Genomic DNA, 16,969 nt, shown 5'->3' on the forward strand with positions numbered 1-16,969 from the left:
AAAGCAGGAAAAGCTTACGCAGAAAGAAAGTGGAGATATTGCCCAAGAAGAAGAGCTGGAGCAAGCAAAGGATGCCAAGAAAAAACAAGGAATGCTTCTATAGGTAAGCAAGGGCAAAAGGATGGCTAAGTAAGTGCTCAGTTGTGCATGGGACCCAGCAGCCAAGGACACAAAAGATCAATTATTTCTTTGCCTCAGTTTTTCCTAGTAAAGTTCGTCCTCACATCTCCCAGTCCTTTGAGCATAGTGTCAGCACCTGGGGGACTGAACCACCACTCACAGCAAAGGAAGGTTATGGATCACACAAGCTAACTGGACCAAGTCCCTGGGACCAGATGGGATGCAGTAGAAGGTGCTAAGGAAGCTGGCCAATACCACTGCAAGGCTACTCCCTCTTATCTTTAAAAAAGTAAGTCGCTGATCAGAGGAGAATCCTGAAGACTGCAGAAGCAAAAGCACATTCATCTTCAAAATGAGCAAGGATGAGGATACGAAGGACCAGAAGCTGGTCAGCCTTGCTGTTGCTGGCAAGATTATGAAGCAGGTCCTCCTGGAAGTCATTGCCAGGTACACAAAGGACAAAAAAAAGCAATTGCTGGCTGTTCCAAAGAACAAGTCATACCTGACATTTGAGCTCACAATTTTATGTTGTTTGTATTGGGTCTTACCTCTCAAGAAATTGAAACACTTTCACAGATCATGGATCATTGTGCAGCCTTTTGATTTCCTCATACTGCTACACGTGCTAGGTTCCTCAAATATATAGTTAAAATTTTACAATACTGGACAATCTTATGGGATTTTGGAATATCTAATTATTTTCATTAGAAAAGCAGGCATCTCATTTGTACTCCACACAGCCCAAACCAATGTGCCTCACACACAGCTGAAGACTATAGAAAAGTTAAGCACAAACTTGAGAAGGACCTACTGCTACAGCACAAAATCCATCAAAAATACTTTGCCTCCACTGAAGTTACCAGTTTTACAAAAAACCAAGTTAGCTGAAATAATGGTCTGTCACTCTCCTACACTAATAGCTTCAAGAACTTCTTCAAGAAAGGTTCCAACACCACTTTCGTTAGAAACCCCCTCCTGAACTGGGCAGAAGTATTCAGTATTCTGGGGAACTTGCCAGCATGACAGTATTTACTGTATGACTAATATGCATTAATGAAGCACAAATGGACAACTATTTACTTGTGCTAATAACTAAAGCGCTTTATTAGAGCTAAGGCCTCTAGCATGAAGGATTGCCAGGTTCCCCAACTTGCCAAAATTATGTCAAAAAATGGAGCCAGTGTGTAAGACTTCAAGAGCTCCAGCCAGTGTGTAGTAGAGTCTTAAGTCATTGTTTAACATTCAACTTGCAAAGGACAAGCATGCTCCAAAACCACTGGCTGTTTTCGAGGGCTTGTCTTTTCATTGTAGAGGCCAGAATTTCAAATATGCACACTGGTCCTACCAGTACACAAGCCAAAGCTATCTTAAAATAGCAGTAAAGCCTGAGAGCTTTGCTGGGCATTTGTGTTCTACCTTTGATTGCTTCTTGTTCATCCAAAACCAGAAAGAAAAACACTGTATCTTAATGCCTCGGATTAAAATATCAATACAATCTAGCATAAAAGGCCATTAATACCAATAATCGGGCCCTTTCTACACGAAGGATTCCTGAAAGATGATCAATTTGGTAAAATTCCATCCTGAAAAAGCAAAGTCAGTCCTTCACGAACAAAGTCCTTGTTCTATGCTGCACGCTGCACTCTCCATCTCACATCTCCACAAAGGGAATGTACCTGCAATGCTAGGAATGAAAGATACATCTGAAAAGTGGTTGAGTTTTATGGGAACCTAGGGAGATCCTCTAAAAGAGTATTCCAGATGGCATTACATTAGAAACTGCAGGAAGAATTCTTAGAGGATGTAGAAGAAGCAGGTGAAGATCCTTTTCGGTCACAGCTAGTGCGAGGTGGACTTGATATATTCATCCCTAGTTTTACAAAGCAAGTAGCACATACACCACCAAAGCCATGGTGAGCATAAGCTATCCCTTCTTGTCTGACTCATCAGCTTCAGTTCAGGACTTGACTACAGTATTACAACTAGATGGTCTGCAAGTGCAGAAACAAAATTATTCCTACCATAAGACATCACATTAACAATAAAGTTTGGAAATTGTACCCACAGTTTCTTTCTAGAAATGGAAAAATTCTCCTCTCAGAGTTAACACACTTAAACAACTTCATGTAGAATCACAGGGTTTTGGTTGTGGGGTGGGTGATTGGGGTTTTTTTTCCCCTCTTCCTTTTTGAACTTAAAAAAAAAAGAAATTGTAAATGCTTATTAAATACTTTGATCAGTCTCCCTTTAGACTGTGTAAGGCAATAAAATCTACTGGGCATAACTTTTAGCAAGCTCTTTATCTAGATATATTTCTTAGAAATACTTAAGCAGAAGACAACATTGTATTTCTGGCCTTTTCCAAGGATAAAAAAGGCCTGTCTGAGCCAACTGGCATGGATAGCAACACTAACAATTATCTGAGCCACAGCACTTTCTTGAAAAGTGACAGTTCCAAATGCACAGCAATCTTATCTTCATCTTAAAAAAAAAAAAAAAAAAAAGCCAAAACACAAAAAACCCACATCTGCAGTGGTTATTATTTACTTGCATGTAGAGCACAGAAGATCAGTAGGAGGAAGTTTCATTAAAAACATCTCACCCCAAATTATCACTAACGTAATTCCAGTTGACTATAACAAAGTCAATTAAAAAAAAAAAAAAAAAAACAACAATGTCCATTCTCTTATATTTCAGTTTCTGTTCTCTTATATTTACACACACGTTTGAAGTATGAAGCTGTCTTAGGACTGGTATATCAACTTCTCTCTTCCATTAAGTGAGAGCTGTTACTAACATGAAAACACTTATACTGGTAGTTCTTCAAAATAACCAGTTGGTAAACAGCTTGTTAAATATTTACTCATTTGGAAAAGATCCCATTCATAAAAAAAAAAATCTACAGGATTTAGTTTGGTGCTACAGTTTGCTGAACTGATCGCTACCATTACTTCAGAATAGTAGAATGATCTCATGAAGCTTTGTGAGAAAACACCAGAAAATGGCATGTTTTTATCAACGTGCGTGTTTTTACAGTGCGGAAGTAGCGTCTTAAAAGTTGCACGCAAGTCAGAGCCTAAAGAGATGCACTGCTTTTGATTTTCACAGGAACACAGAAAGGCTGACATTACAAGGGACCTCTGAAGATCTCCTGGTTCACCCCTCTGCTCAAGCAGGGCCATCTACAGCCGGTTGTCTAGGACTGATGGCTTTGGAGTATCTCCAACGATGGAGATTCCACCACCTCTCTGGGCAACCTGTGCCACTGCTCAGTCACCCTCACAATGAAAGAGCGTTGCCCAATGTTCTTCAGAATGAAGCTCCTTTGTTTCAGTTTGTGCCCACTCATTGCCTCTTGTCGTGGCACTGGGCACCACTGAAAAGAGCCTGGCTGTGTCCTCTTTACACCCTCTTTTCAGGTACTTACATACATTCCTAAGATACCCCCCCTCAGCTGTCTCTTAAGTAAACCAGAAGTAAACGGTAGATTTTAAACATGTATGAAAATTAGACCTACATCAAGGGACAAATTTAAAAGACTGCTTGTATATAATGACATAAGAAGATTAAAAGATAGGTTCTGTCTACTGTTCAAGCATGACCATGAAAGCATTAACAGGAAGATGCAAAATTAAGCTCCTTTGCTTGTAAATTCGTCATTTCATTTGCAACATCTACATTGTTTCCTTACCACAGTTAGTAGTAATGTAAGTAGTAAATGGTATGAAATTGCATGTTTGACTGTCATAGTCCTTTGAGTTGGGTTTTTTTTTTGTGGGTTGAAAAACTGCATATAGTTGAAAAATGTGGACCTATCCACTTGAAATTTCTTGCTCCCATTCACCTCCAAAAAAGACTTCATGTTTTCCCAACCAACTTCTCTGTAAATTAGAATACAAAAGTAGAAGTGTAAACAGTTGAGTATAGACTTTCAGTTGGAAGTGTAGAAAGGTAAACTGGTACAGCAAAAAAAGTAATTGATGGGTATTTCTGATAAGAAGACACTGTAATCTATTGTATTTAAGCTTAGCATGAGATACAAGTTTCTTTCACATTATTTTGCTTCATGTACAATATTGTATGGCCTTGTTAAGAGGTAAACACCACACTTTTATTTCAATATTAGTGAAAAAAACTGCTTTTGGGACAATTTTTAAAGCAGATTTATTTCCAAGAAAAACTGACAGAGGCTAGAAATCCAGCTCCAGTTGTTCTTCAACAGTAACTTCCAAGCAGCATCAACTCTATCTGTAAAAAACATTTGCAGTCTGCACTCGAGGAGACAGATTTCATAACTTCACATTGGAGGCAACATGTCTTGTAAAAACATTCACTAATGTTCTCACTGCTTTGTACTTTATGTCTGCTGCAGTCCGTCAACCCTCTACACTACATACATGTAAACTGTTAAAACGAGAGCATCGGCAACAAAATATCTGTTGACTGACACCATATTTCACAAATCTGATTACTTTCTGCATCGGTAGTAGCAACATTTCAACCTTATTTCTTCATACAATATGTAGAAGAATGACGCAAGGCACTAACGCCTCTGGTGTTTTTTCACTCAGCTATGCCCAAGGATTTTGAAAGTCTGCTTGTGCACTCTGGTCCTTCCATACTGCCCCATTAGCATGAAAAACCCAAACTCTCAGAGAAATTCTATACAAGCACCATCCGTGTACATTTAAGCCTAATGAGAACAAATTAAGCTGCCATTTATCTTGAATCTTAAAAATCGTGTATTGTGTTTGTGTGGCCAGGTTTTGGTAGCAAAGGGGACTGCAGGGGTGGCTTCTGTGAGAAGCTGCCAGAAGTTTCCTGTGTCCGATGGAGCCAATGCCAGCCAGCTCCAAGAGGGACCCGCCGCTGGCCAAGGCCAAGCCCTTCAGCAACAGTAGTAGCCCCTCTGGGATAACAGAGTTAAGAAGCGGGGGCGGGGAACTGCAGCAGAACAATAGCAGTGGAGAGAGGTGTGAGAATACGTGAAAACAACAACTCTGCAGACACCAAGGTCAGTGAGGAAGAAGGGGGAGGAGGTGCTCCAGGCACCAGAGCAGAGATTCCCCTGCAGACCATGGTACAGCCCATGGTGGAGCAGGCTGTCCCCCTGCAGCCCATGGAGGCCCACAGAGGAGCAAAGATCCACCTGTAGCCCATGGAGGACCCCACACTGGGGCAGGTGGATGCCTGAAGGAGGCTGTGGCCTCATGGGAAACCCACACTGGAGCAGGCGGCTGGCAGGACCTATGGCCCCATGGAAAGAGGAACTCAGGCTGGAGCACATTTGCTGGCAGGGCTTGTGACCCTGTGGAGGACCCATGCTGGAGCAGTCTGTTCCTGAAGGACTGCACCCCATGGAAGAGACCCACGCTGGAGCAGTTCACGGAGAACTGCACCCCGTAAGAAGGACCCACCCTGGAGCAGTTCATGGAGGACTGTCTCCCATGAGAGGCACCCCACACTGGAGCAGGGGAAGAGTGTGAGGAGTCCTCCCCTGAGGAGGAAGGAGTGGCAGAGACAACATGGGATGAACTGACCACAACTCCCATTCCCCATCCCCCTGCGCTGTGCAGGGGTGAGGAGGTAGAGAACTTGGAAGTGAAATTGAGTTCAGGAAGAAGGGAGGGGTGGGGAGGGGGAACCCATGTTAAGATTTGAGTTTATTTTTCATTAGCCTACTCTGATTTTAACTGGTAATAAGTTAAATTAGTATCCCCAAGTCCAGTCTGTTTTGCCTGTGATGGTAATGGGTGAGTGATCCCTCCTTGTCTTTATCTCGGACCCACGAGCCTTCTGTTGCATTTTTCTCTCCCCTGTCCAGTTGAGGAGGAGGAGGAGCAGCTGTGGCAGGCACCTGGCATCCAAGCCAAGGTCAACCCAGCACCAATAATAAGAAAGATCTCCATAGTCTTGATAAACAAATATCAATAGCTAGGTGAACAAAGATTTTCAAATAGTGACAGACAGACAATGAGAGCCAAAACACAGGTCTTGACAGCCCTTCCCACACAGGTTTTCAGTCTACTTGAACACAAATTCTGCAATTGATTTTTTTTTTCATACTGTTTTTTAGTACAAAAGACATTTTATTCACACAAACACAGACAATAGCATGTATACCTACATTAACACTGAGGATCAGACTGATCAATTCCAAAGTGAGAGATAAGACTAAGTTACATAGAAGTTACATAGAAGGCATGTGGATTTCATAGAGATGAGGATTATGGCATCCACCAAGGTAACTGAACTAGAGACAGAAGTTTATTTGGTTTTCTTTTTCCTGCTAAAACGGAAACCCTCTCTAACCACCCAAAGCAAGCAATCCCTGAAAATGTAAAAAAGCCTCCCAAAAGCACACACTCACCAATACAACGCACCCTAGGAAAACAAGTATAATTTCAATATCTCATGGACTTGTATCAGAAAACCTCCAAAGGTGTCTTCTAACTGATTGTATCATTTTATGGAAACCAAATATCAAAGCTGCCATACTAAAACCTGGATAACTTGTGCCTACCTGTTCCTCCAGCTGAAGGCAAAGAAATGTGACTGTTGTAGTACTGGCAGTACATCATCTTCACATCCACAAATCTGACATCATTAAAGGAGGCTTTTATTAGAGTAGCTAGCCTCTAACTGATTAATTATCTTAGGTATTTACTTCCCTATTCCTGAAGTGCAGAAAGCTGCTCAAGTATGATGTGCAGTATTCTGCTATCTTATCTGGTCAAGAGGACTATTAGCAATCTTGAAATCCACAGCTCTGTACACATAAGAAAAATTTCCATTTTCTTCCTATTTTGTGACTAAGTGCTTGTAGTGCATTTTATGCCAAGTTAGATGATGAGAATGATGTGAACAGGTCCTTTCTCTAATAAGAATTCAGGTCTCTGAAAACAAACTCTATTAATAATTAATAAAGTCATGCCTGCATCTTGGTTATGAGAAAATAAATGGAAGGCAGAAAACGGAAGACAAACAGAACATTCCTGCATGCCCAGAATTTTATCTTCATAAACAACAACAAAAAAACCCACCCTATCCTTTTGTTATTTATGTCACTGAGACTTGCACAATTCACATATCAAAGGGTTAAAGAACTAAATCTTCCCCTAGAGTTCAAGTCACTGCACATAAATACTGTTGTGACTACAGATTGCAAAAGAACGGAAACACAGTAAATCATCCCATTTTTTCTGAGAAATTCTGGGACTATGTTCTGAATTTCCAGGAACAGAAGACAAACACTGCCAATTCTCACTGCCGGATTTTTATTGAAGAGTTCGAGAATTTGGAAAGGACTCCTGAAAGCCACTAAAAGGTAGTATTGATTTTTTTCCACAAAGCTGGAGATTGTTTCTAGGAGAATGTACTCAGTGTGACTGGTTTATGTGCTAACTCCTGAGAAAGGTTTAAAGAAAAAAAAGGCTCTTAAACAAGACCCAAAAAGCTTCTGAATGCAGCAAACACGGCAAACAAAGAGCCCAGTAAGAAAGTCAGAAACCTATGCCTTGCCTGTCTCCCCAAAAACAGAAAAAGGAAGGGTAGAGGGGGGTTGGCAACAAGGCACCCTAAAGGATATTCTGTAGTGCATATTCACTTATCCAGGTTCTCATTTCTTTTACTGTCTGCTTTGAACATAATCCCAAACTCCAATATATCAATTTATTCTAAACACTGAAGTTACAGCATTAAGGTCCCAACCTTGGGGACTCTGGAGGAATGTTCTCTCTAGCCTTCCATCATATTAAGTCAGAAAACATACTGAAAAAATAGAATACTTCTTCACACTCCAATCTAGAGCATATTTAGTTTAACCTTCTTTCAGCCCTTTACCAACACAATACTGGCACTGTAGCCAAATTTGAAAGACAAGTTGATGAAAGCTTCTAAGTCAGATTTAGTAGGGGTGGAAAAACAGATGTTCAGGGTTTTTTTAGTGCAAACTTCACTTCTGACAGAAGGCACAGTAGTTGTGAATGGGCTTCCAAAGCTAGTCTTTAAGCCGGTTACAAGCACTTGGGATAGTTAACACACAGTAAGCTATGACCAAAAATAATTAATTAACAGGGAGTCACTTTCTCACCGTCTTACATCACCCATGTTGCTTTGACACTTCCAGCCTACTAACTGCTCCAGACTAAAGGAGATTATGTACCGGGTTTTTAAGAGCAAGGGGAAGTACCAAGGAAAAGTTCACATCCTTACTGCATATGAACCACTAAAGGCACTATTTTCCTGAGAGAGTTTGACATCCAGTAAAGAATTTGCAGCTCAAAATGACTGCCTACAATGTCAAGTTTATCTTACATAGCTCTCCTCTCTCTCAGCCTCACATCATGACTCAGATGATGCTCTAAATGAATTGGAAGCATAATTTCACAGTGCATCAAAACTATGAAGTCCAGGCAATATCTATTCACATAGTCTTTTAAAATCAGAGATCCAAGTATAGCAATGGATTTTCAGGACATCCAATTTCTCAAAGTCCATTCTATTTTCATGGCTGCAAAAGCAGTTATGAAGAAACCATTGTTTTCCCTGCTATCAGGAAAACCATTCAGGTACCATTTAATTGACAACTCAGCATATACTAACATCAGTTCTTTAACTAATTTGAAGTTTCCTGTTGGGGAAAAAAAAATGTAAGTTAACATTATAAAACAGATGTATAAATCCTATAGAGGTTTATTAGGGATTTTGTTGCTGTTTATGGTTGGTTTTTTTCTTTTCTTTCAAATTAGTAGCATGACTGTAGTAGTAAGTACTAGTGATGTTTCTCTTGGGAGAAAGAGAAAAAGGTTTCAATGTCATATGGTACTCTGTTTAATTATTTGGGCCCACAATCATAACTGAATCCTTAGGGTGGTAAGCACACTATGAAAACAAGAGAAAAAAGGGCAAAAACCAGGTCATGTCCAAAATAACAAATTTGTAGTTCCACAAAAAACACAAAGCATGTATTTATGCCAACTACAACTGCCTGGAGAAAAAAATAAATTAAAAAAAACACAAAACACTTCTAAGTGCATCTTTGCCTAGCACCTCTGAATTGAGCTGAGGGTTTTTTTTTTTTTAATATATTCTTTGTAATATGTTCTATTGGCTGCTTAGATACAGCATAATGACTCTACAAACATAGGATCTAACCAAGTGTAAAAGTCTCTGCCTTTTTTTCTTACAAACACAGCATTCAGCAAACATGAATACTTTTTGGTACAAGGCATTTCACCAGTATCATAGTTTGCTGGGGGTTTTTTTTGGAAACAAGTGCATTCTCCCAAATACGAACTGGCTATTTTGAGGAAAGATAGCAAATCTTAAGCACTATATAGTGATTAAGGTATTAGTGACCCAATTTTTTCAGCAATAGATCTTGAATACAGGATGGTAACAGAAGCTCTCTTCCCAAACATTTGCAAAACCCAGAGAATTGCCAGACAGCTATTAGCAATTTGATGAAAAGTTTGAATGCACAATCAATCACTGGCACACAGCAATATGATGCTACAAGCTGACAGGAACATGCAGTTTCGTAACTTACTATCCGATAAGGAAGATGTAAAAAGGAGTCTGGGCAGCCAGCTAAAGCCATTTGTTCCTTCAAATTTTCTTCAAATTACATCTACTGCTTCACAGGACCTGCAGAGTACAAACAAACTGTCAGAAACCATACTGAAGACATTTCATCAACTTATTATTGAAAACAGTTGGAGGGGGAAGACAGAGAAGAGCAAGATGAAGTGACGAGGATTTGCATCAACTTGGAGTAGCAAATCTACACATTTGCTGTCTATAGCCTAGAAAACATGTTCAACCTCGTATTTCATTCAAAAGCCCAACATAACTATTCTCAGGCTGGATGGCTCCCTCCTTTATTTCCACAGTCCAGGAAAAAAAGAAGGCCTCTCTTCACACCTAGACCCTAACTATTTGAAGATTGAGTCTCACCAGTTGAGGCTGTTTTCAACTGTGGAAAGAAAACATTGACATCTTAGTTACTTAAGATGACAGTCATTTATCAGAGATTCATTTAACATTTAGGTTGGAAAAGACCCATAAGATCATCAAGATCGTTATGCCACATTAGCCTTCAACACCTAGTTACACAACTTCTTCTTCCCTTTACCCTTTCCCACCTGCCATTTCTCTCATGGCTTTATTCTCACAGAATATATAAAATATGGTGTCCCGTGCAAGTCTGCATTCAAGTCTTGCATCTCCTCTTCTGAGTGATTATTAGCAACAACTTCACAAGGTAAGTAGCATTTCTTTTAAGCATCACTTCCATGATCAGATAGAGCTTGAAAATAAATCTACTGCAAATATATTTAGAGGTGCATATGGCTAAAGAACTAGAAATGACAAAAGAGAAGGCAGTATTAAGCCAGAGTTAAGAAACTGATTTTAACTCCTGCTTCATAACAAAGCAAACAAAACTAAACAAAAGCATATAAATATATAAAGCATTATTTGCTGGTTCCAGCATTTCTCCCAACCAGTGACATTCAGATGGAGACATCCCTGCATATGAGACAAGTGATGCCACCTCCAAGTAGAAGAAAAAAGGGCGACCCAGGGAGAGAGAGCAGACTGCAAAACAGAGCCATTACTTCTACTCCTACCACAAGCAAGCTCCTGTCGTGTTCACTGTTAATTATTAATTATGTATTCAAAACAAAAGTGAGTTTTAAACAAGCTACCCACGGCTCTCTACTAGGCATGAACTGTCACCAAATGAAGACTCCTAGTAAGATTTATGGGACAGCGAAGTCATGGACAAGGGTAAAAGACATCTTGGAAAACCTGCTGCCAGAGGAGCTGCAGCCTATGGTCCACGTAAACCATGCACTCACCAAGGAAGCTTTATTTTATCTAGTTCCAGGATAAGTTTGGCTGAGGTATAGTAGCCTTCTCCTCTATCAGAAAGGCAGGCAAACTCCTGGGAGCTTCTTTCCAGGAAGGAGTTACTGGGCTTCTGCAGTTTTCCTGAGGCAGCAACTTTCTGGGATCAATTCATATAGCCAGTTACCTTGGGAGGAAACTGGTTTTGGCAACAGCAAATTTGAAAATATATTTAATCCAATATGCATAAATCAAGTTGTTTATTTTAGATACATTTTTCCCAATAATATTTGCTTAAGTTTAAAACAAAAATCTAACAGGATCCACATTGGTGGAGGTGCGGGGGGGAAGACCACGTCAAATATCTGGCTCTGTAGGCATGATACCCAACTTGTACTGTTGCTAGTCTTTAAACACATAAGCAGTGGTCTGTAGCCATCTCTCTCACACTCCACACCAGCTGAGCCAGTCAGTTTTTAAGTTGGATTGGAAGATTTCATCTTCAAGGCAAGATTTGCCTCATTCGCCCAGTTTGTTCTGGGATAATTAAGCACAGATTTATGGAAATCTCTTATCTTGGCTGATGGGGGGCGGGGGGGGGGGGGGGGGGAAGTTTTCACTTTGGAGAGTATAATTTTCTATAAGTACATCTAAAGTGATTTGCATCAAGAACAAAGAGAACTGTATTATTATCCTGTAAACTCACTAAGGTTAAAGAAAGTTTCGGTAAAGGGATAAGGGAAAAGAATTCAGCCTTACATTGCAACAGTCTTCACTTATTGTCACTTCAGTATTTAGAGAACAGAAAAAGGCATGATTGCTGTAAATTAATTGTAGGTTACTTAGGACTGAGTATCAGAATATTGGTCTTTCTCCTGATGCTTCAGCAACAGGCATCATTTCCCTTATAACAAGACAGATTAAATATGTTCCTAAACAATACCAGACCAATTTGTCTACTCTAGGGCGTGCTGCAGTTTATGCCGCAGTCCCATTACACCAGTAAAATATCATAAATTACCTTGAACAATAGTTGGAGTCAAGACTGCATAATTTATCAAGACCCATTTGCTTCACTGCTACATTCTTGAGTATTCATTTGTTAACACCGCAGAAACAGAGGAAAGCAATAATCTCTAGATGATATCATTCCTGGTCAGTCACACATTAACACTGATTTAAGATCGCATCTCTTTTGTCTGTCTGAAAGCAGTTTATCAAAGTAGTCCTACCCTAGAAATACAAAAAGCCTTTGCTCACCTTTAAGAGCAAAAGCCCTGTTGCAGCACACCAATGAGTAATAAATTTTATAGGGACAGAACTCTATACAATTCATGTGTTCAGCAGACAAAAATTAGGATTTAAAGAGAAAAAATAAATCAACTTTTTCTTTGCTGTTGTCTTTGAACACAGTTTTTAGCATGTCAGTTCTCTTCAGAGACCATAACAGACTTACAGGTTCTTTCCATGCAAGTGAAACGGCACAAATCACAAAGAATTATTTAAGCGCCAAGTTACTGCCCTTTTCCTAAAACATCTTAGATGGGGGGAGAGAAACTCCAAAAGATCGTAAATAGAAAACAAGCTATGTAGTCAATCACTATTACAAAACTTAGGACATTCAGTGGCAAACAACTGTCATGCAGCATCGAGCCAGACAGCCTGCACATATTCAAAACCAAGCAACTTCACGTGCTTTTATTGGCTTAAGAGGTCTTCCTTGGATAGAATCCCTGAAAGGAGGACAGTCACGATAAACAAAGTTTCAGAGGTCATAAGATTTGTTTTCGTTATGATATGCTCTACAATAGCCTATTTGCGACACATAGCTTTGATGTCTCGGTCTGTCAGAAGTGTTAAACCAACTCACATCATCTAAACAAAGATTGATATTCCCCTCACATGGAAAAAGTCGCAGGTATGCACCCCGGAGATTACCGCTGCTCTGAATGAGTTGTTTCTAGTCACAATCAAATTACCCACCTAACCAGCAGATTAAGTTATCTATTAACTGCAAATTAAGCCTGTCACCAGGTATGCTTTTTTGATTTATCACTTGCTCCCTGCATATTCCCAGCAGAGGAAATTGTTATCTCGCCCAGCGCTCTGGAAGCACACACAGCCTACGCACCTACAGATACTGCGGTAGGAAGATGGCAGGGGTACGGTCACTCTGCCAATTCAGGAAGTTTTCCAGGTTCTACTTGTGCCATCTGTCAAAGTCTTTAAATTCAAGAGAAAAATAATTTTAAAAACACAATTGCTTGCAGATTAGTTAGGAACAGGAGGAGGAAAAAAAAAAAAAAAAAAGAAAATATTTTAACCTGGCAGAGTTGCAAGAGAAGCTCCAGAGCTCTTGAAAACTAGAGTCATGCTCTTTTATGAAAGGTAACTTTAAAATTTGTTGAATACTATTCCCTTTCAAGTGCTGGTTATTTCATTATTTTTCTTCTGTGATGTTCTGCTTTCTGTAACTGAACTATTATGGAAAGGGAGGAGAAAAAAAAGGTTCAACATAGCTTTAAATTTTTACCTACCGGAGACCTTTCTCCAAGACCTCAGGTTTAACATACAGGTTAAAAATCTTTCCCTCTCTTTCACATATCCTTTACTCTCTCAGGCATTCAGTGTCACCACTTCATTTGTCCCCATGATAGAGCAAGAGGCTTAGCAGACCAAACCTAGATTTTAATAAGAAATTAGAACAAAGTCTGAAAACAACTGAGTTCATACAATATTCCCCTCGAGTCACCTTCAGGACTGTTTGGGTCAACTCCACTGGACTTATAATTTAACATCTTGAAGAGCCAAGGGAAAAAAAATCCTGTCTCGCTGGTCCACACAAAGAGCAATCTGCAAGATCTCAACTGTCCACCCACCTGGCTCCAGGCTCCCTACTACTTCTAGGAAAGTGTTTTGTTTTTCTTTCTCCAGAGCTCTCTCTATATATACACATCATCTCACCGAAGCATAGCTTCCAGATAAGATAGTGAAATGGATGCATCTAGAAATCCTTTACACCAACACAGGGCATGAGGACAGACGCATTTGTACTTTCTTACTAGTCTACTCCTATTGCCATAGTTACAATGGAAATAAGATTTGGATAAGAGAAGCATGAAGCATGCCAGTGAATTTTCTGCAGTTGAAAGACCTGACAGCTAACAGTGTCCCCAGCTGCATTTAAACCACGAGACCCAGATGGGCTTTTCCATACAAGGACAAGATTCACACAGCTTCTGACAAGAATGAAGCCTGACCATGTGGGCTGGAAAGAAAGTGCCACCAGATCCCCCAGCTGACTCGACCAAGGAGGCTAGGTCCTAATGCACCCTTGGCAGCACGCATGTTTACCAGCGACCTCCATCATAACTTTAGTAATAACTACATTTAAAGATTTCTAAAGCAATTTCCCCTGTTCTGGTAGTGGTTTCGGCTAGAGACTGCCACTTTACAAGACTGAGGATATCCTCCAGCCTCAAGGCGATCGCTTGGTCAGCGGGACTTAAAGGTTCATTAGTGCAGGCTGCCAAACAAATACAACCAAAAGACTGCCTTCAAACCAATATTGGCAGCTTCCTGTGCAAGGAACAACACAGCATTGCTCTTTTAAGCGCTCCAAGGACTGGAGTCATCATCTCAAACCTTCTATTGTCCACTTCCCCATTTTACTCACTCCAAATACATGCTTGCTTCTCTCCCCAGCTCAGAACGTCCCTCCCCACACACAAAGTCTCCAGTTTTCCCATGCTGAAAACTAACACTTGGGCAACTTCCCTTCAAACAAGTTATTTTGCTTCCAAAACACCTCCCTAAACACTCCAGAACCCACCACTCTCCGACCGCAAAAGAGTCAATGAAATCATAGTTGACATCCTGATGGCCTACTGAGATTAGCAGCAGGTAATATTTAAGAATACTTGCAGATTTCCCAATGTCTTCACACCTCCCTTGCACAACTTGGTATGTGCACACACATTTTGTTATGCATACGTACCCAAAAAGCATTTGCAAGTCTGTGATATAGAGCAACTGCCGAACTAGAGTAATACTTTGAACATCTTTGAAAACAAAGCATTGTTCTAGTTAAAATTTCAAGTGAGTGTTGTGCACTAAAATGAAAAGCACTGTTCAAAATATAAATCATCAATCAAAAGCACTTCAGTTACATCCAAATACTCCTACGATTCCATACTAAAAAATCTGGTCTTATAAAAAAAGGGAATATAATTCTCTTTGCCATTCTTAATTGCAAAGCTGTTAGTCTAAATATTACACCTTGTAAAGGAAGCCATTTGCCATTGTAATTTTGCCAGAAAGTGAAGAATCTTGGCAACAGCAATTCAGGCTTTTGAAAGCCAAAACAGATACATACTTCAGAAGAAGCACAGAAGAGCTGATGCCATCCCACTTCAAGTCTTGCCAAATAAAATTAAATAAAATATATGCAGTTCAGCATTTTTTGGTTTCCTGAAGCTGCCTAAAATTCTGAAAAGGCTCCTCAAGACTCATAGCCTCTGAATTCATGTTCACCTCCTGACAAGGCAGCTTCACTGACAAAAAGGATAAAAAGTCCTGGGAAAAAAAAAGTAGTTACTTTGCACCTAGCCCATTTAAGTAGGGATTTTTCCCCTTGTCCCCAAAGGAAGTATTCCAGTTTAAAAAACAAACCTATAATGAACTTTGGAAATATTTATGAAGTGTTGCAGCTTCACTATCTCCCTTGATCACCGAAAATCCTCTTCTGCCTTTTAATAGCTAAATCCATAGCTTTGAAGCAGGAACTTTGACAACTAAACAGACTGTACCTGAGCCTAAACAAAACGTTAATTAGACAGAAACTGAAATGAAGAACTATGTAGTATACATTAGTCAATCCCATCAGTAAGCCAGATGCAGAAGTAGGGCAGGTCCATAGATGCACGACTCAGACAAGAGATGCAGTGAGGCACCCCAAAAGCAACTTGAGCCGAAAGTGCCATGACTAATGGTCTCTAATTCTGTATATAGACTTCCTCACCATGTTCTTTACTTCCAGAAAACAAAAAAAAAAAAAACCCACTGCCTCTATCCTCTCTGTTGTCATTTTCTTGCCTTTTTTTTCCTCCCCACAATCTAGTCACATTTCTCATAACACAGAATCCAAAGTTGTGTAATTTTGGGAAGCAGTCTTAATAATTATTTCCTTCTGTTATTTTAGGCTTTTATTATCCAACCTGAAGACTTAGAGGGAAAAGTTATACAACAGTTAAGATGATTTAATAGCTTGTTACTGCCAAGAACAGGACAGACATCCCACTCTCTTCATCAGCCCTTGCTCTGCTTTCTTCCTCCACTTCCTCCCAGCAACTTCATGGCACTCCATCCTTCTCCCCCTTTTGTGCCATGTATGGTCCTTAACGAGTTCAGCTTGTCTTAATTAACTCGTTTGTTTTGCTGGGTTACTTTTCTGCTAAGGAAGCAAGTGCAGTAAACTTAGATCTGCCAAGCAGCTCAGCTGGCACAATGTGAATGGCAGGAGAGTATGAGCAAGAGGGGAAGGGAAGAGGATCACCTCTTCCCAGTGGAAGCAAACTCTTACATTGGCTGAGGCAACCTCTGAACTTTCATTTTCTCTGTTTACTGCCATTAGGAGCTGGCAAACCTTTCCTACTGCATGTCTGTGCTTTCCAGGCATCTCACAGAAGATAAACATTTGGGTAAGTCTCCAAACAAAATATAAAGTTGCAACTTTCTAGAAGGCACTGACTTTCCCCTTGTGGTACAAGCTCAGCTAAAGACTGCTTTTGTTGCATACGCACCAAAACATCGCTTTTTGCATCCAACACACTAACAAGCCTTTAAGCTTTCAACCTGCCGCTGGTGTAACAGTCCTTCCCCCTGCACAGGGCTGGGATTTGAGAGCCAGTGGCTGTACACCCCCAACTCAGAGACTGAACTACACAGAAGTTATGCAAATAGAGCAAGTTCATCAGCCTCTGTACAATGCATTTTTGTT

General features: G+C 40.2%; 1 protein-coding gene across 2 annotated transcripts in view; it reads right to left on the reverse strand.

Moving 5' to 3' along the window:
• GRB10 (growth factor receptor bound protein 10) overlaps nt 1-16,969 on the reverse strand; it is a 148,730-nt gene that overhangs the window by 101,685 nt on the left and 30,076 nt on the right. For both annotated transcript variants that reach the window (XM_086740422.1, XM_086740423.1), the window contains exon 2: nt 9,671-9,768. In XM_086740422.1, coding sequence (XP_086596548.1) covers nt 9,671-9,721 — 51 coding nt within the window. In that variant the 5' untranslated portion in view covers nt 9,722-9,768. The remainder of the gene's footprint in view (nt 1-9,670; nt 9,769-16,969) is intronic.

This window comes from Chlamydotis macqueenii, chromosome 2 (genome assembly GCF_036417535.1).
Source record: "Chlamydotis macqueenii isolate bChlMac1 chromosome 2, bChlMac1.mat, whole genome shotgun sequence".
In the NCBI taxonomy this organism is placed as follows: domain Eukaryota; kingdom Metazoa; phylum Chordata; class Aves; order Otidiformes; family Otididae; genus Chlamydotis; species Chlamydotis macqueenii.